Source organism: Lampetra fluviatilis, chromosome 16, assembly GCF_964198595.1.
Source record: "Lampetra fluviatilis chromosome 16, kcLamFluv1.1, whole genome shotgun sequence".
NCBI lineage: Eukaryota > Metazoa > Chordata > Hyperoartia > Petromyzontiformes > Petromyzontidae > Lampetra > Lampetra fluviatilis.
Window position 1 is genome coordinate 13092030 of NC_136290.1, and position 13343 is coordinate 13105372.

A 13343-nucleotide genomic window follows, 5' to 3' on the forward strand; every position below is an offset into this window, starting at 1 on the left:
GAACCAGACACACAGAACAGAGGGTACCCAGAACCACACACACAGAACAGATGATACCCAGAACCACACACACAGAACAGGACACCCAGCACCACACACACAGAACAGAGGATACCCAGAACCAGACACACAGAACAGTGGATACCCAGAGCCACACACACAGAACAGAGGGTACCCAGAACCACACACACAGAACAGGACACCCAGAACCACACACACAACTATGGATACCCAGAACCAGACACCTGCAACATCGAGGATACCCAGAACTCAACTGCACCGAGATCCCCATGTCCACTCAACTGCAACAAACCCATAAAATATGTAATGGTAATTATAATGCCATTTATTTATCTAGGAAAGCCTAACCGTGTCTCCCGGGGGGGGGGGGGGGGGGGGGTCCTGCTACATCAGGACTGGTTTCCATTTGCTTTATTGAGTACGTTGCGTGCTAGAGGCTGTCTCCGGAGTAGCCGGAGGTGGCTTCTTGCCACGCAAGCGGGGTGGCGGTAACGCTCAACAAGTCCGCACACAAGGGGACGGGTGAACAAACCCACTTTGCCGTACCGCCACGTCGCATCCCAAGACGCGGTCTGGCAGCGTCACCAGACCGACGTGATCCGCCAACCCTTGCCTCTGCAAGCGCTGGATCATCGGCATCTACCGCCGCGGTCACAAAAAAAGAAACGACGAGGTGGTTCTCAGCGGACGAGGAAACGAGCCGACGTTTTTTGAGGACGGTGAAAATTTTCTTTTCAAAAAAGGGGGCATCTCAAACGCCGTGTTCTCACGTGCACCCAATTATTTGTGGAAAGGTGGCACATGAAAGAAGGTGACACGAGCGATGTTAAGAAACCTTGCCTCAATGGACACTTTAATATTTTTTTTGTTACTCCAATTGTAACATCATGAATAGGTCTTTATATAATTATTAATATCCATATTTAAGATAAGTCCATAAAAACGTGAAGGCAAATTCTGCTTCGTGACGTTTACCGGGATATTTAAAAAAAAATAATCCTTCATCATTGCAGCAGATGTTCTTCATAGCAGGACAAGAAGGCTGCACAGGGGTTTCACCGGTGTCAATATTCACCACAGGCCAGAGTCATCTCACGCGTAACCACCCAGGGGATGCGCCGAACATCCAATAAACCCAGGGCCAGACAAAGCCAGGTCACCCATAACATCATCGACAACCAGAGTGCCATTCAAACAGAACATTAAAGACACCCGTGACGATTGACCCATAACATTCAAACACTCGAACGCTCACGAAGATATCCCCATACATCAAGAACATCCTACACACCAAAAATATCTGAGACGCGACGATGATATCCAGGACACCATGGAACCGTCCTATCTGAGACCTCCCAACACGACCAGAATATCACGGACACCCACCCACCGCAGGGTATCACAGACACACCGAGGGCAAGAGGAACTCCAATTTTAGGAGTGCGATCACCTAAAACAGCCCGTTCACATCCGGGGACAAAATAAGAATATAAACTGTAAAATATATTACGCACACAAGCATCCGAGTGTTATGTACTGACCGCCACCGATGAGGAGTGTACACACAATGTTCCCCCCCTCCCAGTGTGAACCATCATGAGGGCGACTCCAGGGAAAGTGCAGGAGTTCGGGGCCAGAAAAAAGAAAGCCACGGACACACCAGAGATCACTTACAAATGTGACTGCGTAACTAGTAAATTAACCGCAATCCTGGCCATTTCAATGATTTGGAATTAACACCTAACAACGCCGCTTGCAAGATTAATTTGTAATTGCGTCCCGGGGGTCTGGCCAGAGGGGAAAGGTTTGAGTCGGGAGGACGGGAGAGGTCACCCCACCGCCTGGACGGATCTCGATGCGTGGTGTTCGTTCGCCTTCGCGTCTGTTTTGGGTTCCACGTGGGGCCTGGAACCCACGTGGGGCGTGGAACCCCGTCCTCATGACCGGAGCCGACGCTTGTACGGCCATTTGTTGTCAACTCACGCCCCGACGAGGGCCTTCTCGTGCCACCGAACAAAGACGGCTACTGCCGCATCGCGTGACGCTTTCAGACGCGCTTCTGCGGCCGTCTGGAACGCTCTTCCTTCCCGATATCAGGAAGCCACTGGAGCTATGCACTTTTAAATCGTCATCTAGATTGAAAATTCATTTCTTTAGAACAGCTTTTTGTGTTTAGTTTGTTGTCCTTCCCCCGCACCTCCAATTAGCACGGCTGGCTACATAGGGTGCGAAGTAAGTTCAACATGCATATATATGGGGTCGTTGGGGGGGGGATTTTTTTTTTTACCAAACCGCACCACGTGAAGGTGGGGAGCATAGACGTGAAGCGCTCAAAGTACAGTACAACAGTGGATTCCACTGCAGCACTGCCTTCTGCTGCCCACCACAGCCCCAGAAGCTCTATGGCAACCTGTTAGGTTTCCTACATTGCACCCCACAAGTGTTTCACCCATTATTGTTATCGTGGCGCAGCAGTGCTCCGTCAAGTCTTCGAGGCTTGTTATCAGCAAGGTCCTGCTTCATATTTAAACTCAACACATTCGTCAATAACACTGTCGCCTTGCAATAAAAAATGAAAATAAATAGATGACGTTTCGGGCAATGGTCCTCCTTCACAACACATGGAGACACTTTAACGTTTTGCTGCTACTGCTGTCATCAACTGCCAGCCGTGTGGCCTTTTAAACAGAGCTTTCATAACTCAATGGGCTTTACTTCAGAAATAAACGTCTGAAAAGTTTGACCTCTGCCTCTCTGGCCTCTTCCAGGTGCTGTGAAGGGCCGTTGCACAGAAACGTCGTCTATTATAACATACTTTTTTTCCTCTGAAAGGCAATGTTATTGCTGTTGACAAATGTGTTGAGTTTGCTTTTGCCGTTCGTGCGCTCCTGCCAATGCCGCATTACCAACTAATTCGCTTCAGCTGAATGTCAAATTGCTAATCGGGTACATCTTTTCACGTCGAGGCAACCGGGATAAACCGGAGAAAGCTTAAGAGATGAGGAGGGGAGAATGCTCTTATCTCCACACAGCAGACGGCTCATCAAACCGACTTGCTGTCCTGCCTTCCTACGGGCACCAGCTCGTTCCACTGGAGGTGGGGAGCGGCGCTCGTTGAACGACTCAAACCCCGGGCCGTTCCGTCGACCCCTCCTCAAAAGCCGCCGTGATTACGTGACGTGCAAAATAAAAGAGTCCCCAAGACATTGGCAGCTAGGCTGCGGCGAATGAAATCACACACACACGCGCGCGCACCGGTTATTGGGAACCACGAGGGGGGAAATAAAAAAACATGTTCAAGTAAATTCGGGAGAGAAAACGGTCAAAAATATACACATGACACCCGAGTTGAATATGAAAAACATAAAATACGGTCAACGATACATTGATATTCACACCATCCAACCCAAAAAAACCTCCATTATGAACACAATATAGACGAGTGTAACGGGTTAGGTGCAGAGCGAAGCAAGAGTGAAGACGCAGATATTGCGTCGCCAAAGCGCTCTCGTGGCGCTCCACACGCAGTGCGGTCACTTTGTTTTTCAAGAGGAGGTTTTTGCTTCACTTTGTCGGGTTGTTTAGAGATAGATATAAAAAAAACAAATAAAACCTGAACCATTACTTTCAACATTTTTACAGAGGCAGCACTCGCGACGTAAATGCTCGTGACAATATCTCGGGATCGCAAAAAATATATTTCACCAGCTGACCATGTGACGTGGGGTCACAAGTGGACACATGGCTAAATAATCCAGCAGATGACAGCATTACGATACATATAAATAAAACTCTCTTTTTGTAATAAGTTAAAATTAACCTATTGCTGTAATCATCTTCCTAGAGCGTGACAGTACGTTGACATTTCAGAAGCAATGTTTTCCACTTTCAGTTTTCCCGCCGCTTAGAAATACAGCGTCTCAACGGCCCGAGCCATCGGCCACGCGGTCCACAATCGCTCTTCCGAATCGCCGAAACCCGATCGCCTTGCCCTTGCAAACGACTATGTTCCAAACCCACGGATACATTATATTCGGTGGCGAAAGCCCCCACGTTTTAAAAGTGGCTTTGTTGCACGTCCCAGCGAGTCGTTGAGCAAGAGAGGCGTGTTTGGCCACGCCCTCTACAGCACAGACCACGCCCCTCCCCCCCCAGTTGACATTGCAAACGATCGTCCATCAGAAGTTTTTAGGGTTGGATCGCGTAAATATAAATGTTGTTGTTAAACCTGTCACGTAAACAAAACATGCCAATTCGTTACTAGTTCAGCACACCGGTGCGTTGAAGAATAAACCCACTCGAATAGTAAATGCTGCAGGTGTTCTGTTCACGTGACAAACCTTACTAATTGGCTGTGTCGGGTGGTTACGGGTTTAACGACACATTTATATTTACGCGCTCTGCCCTAAAAAAAGACTCCACCATGGCTAATATTGGTTGCGAAAGCCTCCTCCCAAGCGTTCGACCGTGACGATCGTGTTGTGCACGTGGCGAAGCCGCGTCGCCACCAATCGCCGAGCAGACCGACACCGTTGCCCCAGAGTCTTGCCTCTCCTCTTAGCAACTCGGGTTGCACCAACCGCTCGCAACCGGCAACGGAGACACATCCCGCAAATGAGCGATTCAATTGCGTGCAACCAGGTCGCGTGAAAAAACACAGATCGCCGTTGTCCGCCGACGGAGAGGGTGCGATGCCGCCGTTACCTTCCTCCCACACTGTCGGGCTACGCACGGTGTGCGGTAGAAGGTCAACATGCACACAGGGGGTAGAAGGTCAACATGCACACAGGGGGTAGAAGGTCAACATGCACACAGGGTCACGGCTCAAAGAGCCTTGCCTGGTGCAGCAGTGGTGGCGATGTCAATCAGCGGAATGGAGATTTCCCATCGCACTGCTTTGGCCGATGAGCCGCTTCTCGTTACGCGATCCGAACGCCAAACCCGGGCCGTGTGGACGTCTTCGAGCAGCGGGCCGTGGGGGGGGGGGGCAAACAAACATCGGGACGATTGTGGCGACTGACACGGAGCGCAGTAGGACCAAAGCGGGCGGGAATCGGAATGGGGGGGAACAAGACGTGATTACGTAATAGCAAAACTAAAATATCGATAAAATATACCTTAAAGATCCAGTGTTTGCAATGATAACGACTCAAGATATAAGTTAAAAATGTAAAGGATTTCCTCGACAGAAATCCAGCGAGTTCAGTAGTTAATTTTTAAACGGGCAGAAAAGCACGTTAAATAACTTTTAAATAAAATGCCGTCAAGTGTGCAAAGAAAAAACCAGAACCCAACAGGTAAAAACGCAGCGCGACCACATTTTACAAAAACCCTCGGTGACCTATAAGAGATGACGCCCTGGCATTGATGCATCGTTATATAACGCGTAGAAACGTCTGTACAGTATACGTATATAAAAAAAAATTCCTCTCCGTTCAACGAAAGCGAAATGGCATCGACGGCTGTGAACCCGGGCGGCGCCAGCGTTGGGGGCTCTCCGCCGAGACGTTGGTCCAAGCGAACACCGTGAACACGTGTAGCGGGACTCACGGGGCTCAAGGGGGCTCAGCGCCCCCACCCACTCTCATTCGCCACCTCAGACGAGTTACCCGGCTCTCGCGTTTGCTCGCTGCCCACAGCCAACAGCCTACACGGCCGAAAGCTTTTCAAGCCGGACTCGCGGAGTCTCGGAGCGCGCGGCACTTGAAGAGCCACACCGCACACGGACTCGGCTCTTCAACACGTGCGCCCTTGGACGCTTCAGTCTGTACCACGTGGCCCTGCGAGTGGCAAACGTGGGGCTCTCTCTTTGTTTTTTGGACGTAAATTTTCGTAAATTACTTATATATTTTTTTAAATATATATTTTTTATCACTAAGGAAATATACTTTAATTTGTTTGGACGATTATTGTCCAACAACGAGGTTCGCCGGATCTCTACGAGGCGAGCGCGTGGTAGGCCGAGGCGCGCGGTGACCCCGTGACCACGTTCTCTGTGCCCTCTAATTTTTGGACGTTCGGTTTTTTTTTACCCAAAAAAATCTGAAATGATTAACTCCTTTCAAAGATAATTTCAGCCCCCGCCCAAAAAAAAGTATATTTTTAACCGTCGCTTATTACGCAAATGAATAGAGGCAAAGCAGCTCCTGCACCACCTTAGGGAACGAGCGATGACATTCACACAACGGACTGCGGAGCCTTCGCCAAATCCAAGGCTCCCTGGCTATGAATTTCCAATGCCCTCGATCTATAATAGAGAGTCACGAGCGGTGATACATGAGTCCGTGGTCATTCCGCAATGGAGTTGTTAGTGCTCCTCCTTTGGAACATGGGCCACGGACTTTAAAAACTAGAAACTACGTTTTATTTTGTAAAAGGCTTCAGTTTGGTGTTTTAACATCTCAACACCTGTTGTGTTGCCAGAAAAATAGGGAAAACCTATCCTACGTTTTATTTGACCAGGTAAAGCCCCACAGAGCTATATAGCTGTTATTCAGTAGGGACTTGGCTATCACAAATGATGGCACAACGACTGTGGCATATCACGCAGAAAATTATAGAAGCCAAATGCGCGTTGATTTTAAATGTGGAGGGAAAAACCGGGAGAAAAATGTACGCCACCACGGGGAGATTAGACGCGCAAACTCCAAATATACAGGCATCAGGGTCAGGATCGAACCCACGACCTCCTACACACCAGGCGAGGTAGTTAACTTCGCATGCGCACCATCAACATATAACCACTCCAGGCTCGTCACCTACCCGCTTGGCCGACAACCGCCCAAGTCTCGCTCCCTGCATTCCCTACACACGAGCTCGAAGGACTGCTCTCGCCATGCGTGTGCCTGTGTGTGCTCAGTGTTCAAGTTGCCGTGTGCCAATCATTACGAGCATTGTGCGATAGTCACGGACGGCAAAGCGAAACGCGAGTCGGGGACTCCACCAAACGCTGGCTGGCCAAGCGTTGGCATCACCGCAAGCGGCGCCATATTAAGCCGTGCCCTTTGAACTGGTCATGTCCCCTGACCTCTCGTTTCTCTGGGTTCTTCATCATGGTCATTACAACTTAATATTCATACCGTTGCCTCCCATGCAGTGCATTTCGGGACTCACCCTGTGGCTGCTGTCCCCGTGCGGCCAAAGTAAACGTCGCAAGCGGGGCATTGGTCTGCCACTAGGTAGGGGCGGATGTTGCTTCGTGACTTTTCCCAATTCAGTAATGTGCGAGCAATTCATCGCATTTTTCGAATTTCTCTCTACTTCAGACTGTTTGGGGGGGGGGGGGGGAGGTGAATCCTTAGCGTCACAAAAAGTCACATTCGCACACGACGGGGGCACACGTCTCTGCTGGCCGTCGATGGGCGGCCTTGATAGAGCTACATCGGACGGACGGCTTGTCGTGTGTCGCCCCAAAGCGGAGGACGGGACCTCCGCCAACAACCCTTTACGCGAAAACAAAAACGCACAACCGGGGAACAAATGGTGAATGCAAATCCACAGTGACGTAAAATCGGGGAAGAGCTTGCAGAAAAATGAAACGGTGCCAATGTGGCCAATAAGAAAATATGGGTAAACGGGACACGTCCGAACGACACCCCAAACGGCAATAGGTTAAAGGAAAACAAAGCGATATCGTTACAATTTTGTTTGAATAAATGTCAACAAAGTGGACGTGCCAAGAGTCAGGCTGCCACGCTCACGAGCTCGGCAGCCCTCGCCTTCCACGTTTCAGTTCGCTTCTTTCGCTCTTAAAACGCTCGCCCAGAAATATATCCGGGCGAGATTTCTTTGATTCCGTTCAGGTTCCGCGGCTGACGACGTCTCCCTCGGCACTGCCTTTGGTGCTGTGCTGCGCAGTGCGGTTGTTCATCAATCCGTTCCAGGTTTTCGCTATCAGCAGCGAAGGCAGTAAAAGTAAGGAGTGTTTACCCTTCGCTCGGCGCACGCCCATTATTTTACGGCGCGCGATGGCAACAAACCGCAAACGATGCTCGAATGTCGCTCTGCAGTTGACGAAGAGCCGCCCCCATCGATCTTCATACCTTTTTGCAATAGTCGTTCACAAGAAATCATTCGTAGAAGTCAGCCCTCTCCGCTTGCTGGCATTCCTTGAAATGCCCAAACGTAGGATCTAAAACATTTTTCCTTTTGCCCCTTGCGTGCGTGTTTTTTTTCAGGTCTTTCAGGACCGTCTCCTCTCTGCCCCACGCCACCCTTCCCGGGGTCCCTCGCCCACGACCCAACTGCGGACGATATAAAAAAAAAACGAAACACCAAAAGCAAAAGTAACAAAATAAAACTCCCAACCGCAGGCTCGTAAACGATGGAGGAAAGTGACATGCCGAGTCGTGGAAACGGAGCAAAGAGGTTGGTTCAGAGTCGCCGGGTCATGCCGGGTAACCGTGGGTCACACCGGGTCATCACTCCCGGTCCTGCGCGCCCTTCATCTGGTTCCACATGCCATGCCGCGAGTGGAAGTAGTGGTAGAAGTTCCTCAGGTGCAGGCGCTCCACCTCCAGACCGGCCTGGAGTACCCTGCAGCATCGCGCGCCAGACAGCCACATGTGGGTTACGAGATGAAGACAAAGATCCCCCGCCGCACAGCCTGAACCAGACTGTCTGAGCAAGTGCTGTTAGTGAGTAGCACCTACGAAGGCCGACACGGCACACGAGGGGGTGGGGGTGGCCAGCATCACGTCCAGGACTGGCTTGGATAATCGTCACTCGTATTTACTGTGAGCAGCAATCGAACCCGGGTTGCCGGGTTCATGGTGCAGGGCTCTAGCCACTGCACTACCGCTCCCCACGTGGGTTACACACCCACAGTAGCCTGCATGGTATTCAACCATTCAAGCACTGTCCGGGTTCAACCCTGCTTAGCTTCTGCAATGTGATGAGGTCGAAGCGAATTCTGGGCGATTCGCTCCTCAGGCCCTAAGCGTAGACTGGCGTTTAACTCGTACACTATTTGCGTAAGAGATAAAAGTCCGATTCGCAGACGAGCGACAGGATGCTTGAGTCAACGACGATAGCACGAATCGAATTCCATCAACGAGCCGATGTATTGTGATACACCCAGCGGAGAAAGTGACCCCCCCCTGGCCCCCCCCCCCATTTTCACAGCGGACGTGTGACAATGCAATCGGCCTTTTGTGAACGTCCATAGAGTGTTAATGACACACACACACACAAGAGGCAGGGCGACTTACTGACTGGCAGGCTCGGCGATGGATAAAAGCCGTCTCATTGTTCATTGAGGCTCGCAAGGGTGTGGTTACTCACGATGATGATTGGGATGATGATGGAGATCACAAAGAAAATAATAATAAAACTGCGGTTGGTAAAAAGGGAGTGAGTCACGCAGGTGGCTGTGAAGGATTACACCTCGCCCGTGTCCTTGCACGCCGCAAATCTCTTCCTGGATAGAAAAATAAAAGTGTGAGCGCCTCCAGTAATTAATTAATTAACTCCTCCAAGCAGAAAATAATCTCATGGGCGTTCCTCAATTAACCTGCCTGCTCAATTAAAACAATCTTACGCTTATGGTACATGCGTCAAACTGCTCCGAGCGGGGAATCGACGCCGTTCGATTAGCATACGCTGTACACGCTACAGTAATTTTGCTGGAGCGTTCACACCTGATGACAGATGCTTGTGTTGCTTCCAAAACGTCGTGATTTAATTTAGTTGTTTTCATTTTAAATTTATTTTATTTTCTACCTACGTAACTTTACCGAAATAAACAAAGGTGTATGGATCCCTGCAGTCACGAAAACTTCAAATCTAGAATGTACACAACAATTGACGGCAAAATATTTCTACCAACCTCATCTTGACCCCTGCACCGCTCGCGGGTCGAATAGTTTCATGCATAGCGGTCGGAGCGAGCGGCAAGGTCGCGAGTTTCAAAATTCCCGGTCGGTGGACGTCAGTGGACGACTCGCTTTCAACCGTAGAAATGTGGAATTTCACACAACACCGGCTCGGGAAGGCCGTGAAGATGAGAGATAAGCACCGCCCACGAAACGACTTGGGTCCCCTACTTGAAGCTCCTCTCTTCGGAGTGGAGCAGTCCGGCCAAAAGGACATCAGAGCTCCTGTGCCATGAACGTGCGTGGCTACTTACCGTTCCCGTGCGTACGTGCGTCTATGCGAGCGTGCGTACTCGTGCGCGTATTTAATCGCCATGCGAGGGGTAACGTCCGCACCTGTCCAGCAGCTCCCAGTCCTCGCCGCCCCAGTGGTCGCGGAATTCCTGCGTGTTCATCCCCCCGATTCCATCGAAGTCCGACTTGTAGATCCCAAAGAGCCCAAAGCCGTTGACCTCCCAGTAGCCTGTTCGGCATTACGGTCGGGGGAGGTGAGGGGGGATGGTGGGGGGGGGTCAGGCAAGAGCCATGGACACAGCGGGGGGGGGGGGGCGTAGAGGGAAGTGGGGTGAAGGTTCAGAGAGGTGCATCGGTAGAAAGAGGTGTTAAACAGAATCCATGCGTACACGCGTCAATCCTCGTTTCAACCACGTTTGGAATTAAGACTGTAAGATGACAGCGGTGCTGTTGGTTCTGTTTCTTTGTCAGTCCACTATGGCTGTACTTCGCCAAAGCTGGTCAGCACGAGGTCGGTGAAAGGAGGCGGAGGACGCACAGGAATGGCTCGGATATCACTCGCCACTGGCCGTGGCTGTGATTTACACTCATGCCCACTGTTGTTCATAATGCAGTGTGCTAACCACACTGCACCACCGTTCCACCGGCTAAAACACTTCACCGCTCTAAAATCACCACGCTAAATGAGCACGTAACCATTCATGCCACCCCCCCAACCACCAACCCGCAGTCCCGCCAAGCTCCAAAAATGACCTGGGGTCACAGTTAAATAGACAACAGTGATGTAAGCTGAAATTACAATGTGACTAATCGACGCGTCGTTACCACGCCTTGAGCGTGTCACCGCTTTGAGCTCTCGGTGTGCTATTGCCTCATCGATCGGATGAGCAATCGCACAGCAATCGCTCCGGTCTCGACGACGATTAACGAGAGCACACACTAGGCTCGGCCCCAGACGCAAACTGAGCTCCGCGCTCTGCCCCAGCGAGCTCCACGCTCTCCCCAACCCAGCTCTACGCTCTGCATCTACGCCCGGATCGGGAGCTGCGGCCGCGGTTTGGCAGCAAGGCAGTGGGTGCGGGCGGGCCAGAGATGTGGAAGAGCGGCATGAGATGGCGTCAGTCCGCCCCCACCCCCCGCCTCGCGTTTTGTTCTCAAAGAGTGTTTTGATTGCCCCTTGCGCCACGCTCGTGATTGGCCGCTCGCTCACTCGCTCACCTGCCTATCATCCGAGTCAGCTCACTCGCTTGATGGACCGACAGCCCGCCCCGATCGCCGAACTCCGTTGCCTAGCTGCCCGTTTCCTTGGTCGCCCATTTGCTCGCTCACTCTTGCTCCCACCAGCCCGCTGAATACTCACGCATTCATCCACTGGACTGTTGACCTACTTCCAGCATGCTCACATGTTCACCCACTCGCAAGGTTTCTCACTTGTCCATAAACTAACCCGTTCGCTTGCTTGCCAACCAGCCAGCTCACTTGCAAGCCTACCAACCGACCAGCTCAGTTCTGGCCCATCCTCTTGATCACGCACTCGCGCGCCCGCTAGCTCGTTCGCTTGTGCGCACGCCACCTCTGCCAGTCGTAAGGCGTCTGCCTCTCACGTGCCCCCCCTCGCTTGCACGTGTGCCAAGCCCCCCTCGCTTTGCCCGGCTCTCTCACCGTCGGGCTCGCGCGCAGACTTCCCGCACGCCAGGCGCATGACAATGGGCGCGTACGCCATGTGGCCCTCGACGCAGTGCTTGCGGATGTTGTCCACGATGTCGTGCGGGAAGCTCAGGTGGAGGTCGCACAGGAAGGTGATGCTGTGCGGGTCCTGCAAGCGACATGCAGACACGCACACACGCATGCACACACACACGCACACACGCACGCACCACGCAAGCCACAGTCAACGCATCCTCGTACATGCGAGTAGATACTGCCAGGAATATCAACATCACGTGGGGATCGATATAAAATATGGACGGGGTGAAACGATCCCCGTGACCGATACGGCATTTGTACAGTAATGGATTCATGAAGACCTGAAGATTATTATCGGCACGCAGCAGACCTTCGAGTGTGGGTTCATCAAGGAGATGCACATCGAGTCTCAAGACTCAAGACTCGATGTGCAATTCATTGAGTTTCAGGAGAGTGGTGTATTGGGAAGTTTGGCCACTCCAATTAACGAGTGGTGTGTGTGTGTTTGGAAAAATATAAGTAGAACAACTGATGTTGCTGTGCTGTCTTCTGCTGCCCACCAGATATCCCTGCAAAACTTGAGCAACCTGTGCTACTATCCACGCTCAACTCTACTATAAGTTTATTACAAAAATAATGTTTTTTTAGGATATGCAAAACACGACAAAGTCATAAATGTGGAGTGACAATGTGCATAACTGTGTTCGCATCTCAAGAAGCTGCACAATAACAACGTTCATTCCCTTCGAAACACAAACGCTTCAACTCCACAACAGCTGAGAAACCGGCACGAGCCCTTGGCGACCAGGCCTCTCGGGGTGACACGGCGGGGTGGCAGCACCTCAAGATGGCCGACACGAGCCTGTCACCAGGCCGCGGCGACGCACGCGACTCTCCGGGTCGTAACTTGCTCCACGGTAATCGCAGATAAATTCATTAACCTGATGTAAGCCGCTAGCGATGGATTACACACAGAGAAGGGTGTTTCACTGGCGATGACGGCGATGACGGTGGCTCGGTGAGGAGGGAAGAGTGGGCGATGGCTGCTCCTAGAGCTCCTCAGTGCTCGGTGCACGCACGCGCACACACAGAGATGAAACAAGCGGCCCATTACCCTAATGGCAATGTCATCATTGGCACATTAAGGGATAATCCCATGATAATTGCGACGAGCAATTTTATTTTAATTCGGCGTTCACAGCCGGCGCAAAATTATTTTGGCGCGCTGCTAACGGGCGGTGAGACTGGAAGAAAAAAAATTAATAGTAATAACAATTATAGGATTACCTACATGGGTCAAAATCTCCCTTATTTTCAACCAAGAGCCCATGTGCAGTGCATTTCAGTAAATATCTAAAATGCGCTGCCTCACAGGCCGTAAGCCCCTGCGCCAAAATTACATCATAGTCTAATTCGCGCGATGTGTCGGCCAGTTTAAGCAACGTTCCGCCAAATTAACATAACTGTGCCATTACAGAGGCAATGGCACGGCTTTATTGCGTATCGCGCCGTGCGCAGCTCAGCGCGGTG

The 13343-nt window shown here is 51.2% G+C and overlaps 1 protein-coding gene across 1 annotated transcript in view; it reads right to left on the bottom strand.

The window, feature by feature from the left end:
* Positions 1–209: 209 nt before the first annotated feature.
* The window catches only part of LOC144936446 (N-acetyl-beta-glucosaminyl-glycoprotein 4-beta-N-acetylgalactosaminyltransferase 1-like), a 112656-nt gene continuing 99522 nt past the window's right edge, over positions 210–13343 (bottom strand). Inside the window, exons 18-20 of the mRNA XM_078863497.1 lie at positions 11790–11943; positions 10230–10356; positions 210–8556 (exon numbers count right to left, since the gene is read on the bottom strand). Coding sequence (XP_078719623.1) covers positions 8442–8556; positions 10230–10356; positions 11790–11943 — 396 coding nt within the window. The 3' untranslated portion in view covers positions 210–8441. The remainder of the gene's footprint in view (positions 8557–10229; positions 10357–11789; positions 11944–13343) is intronic.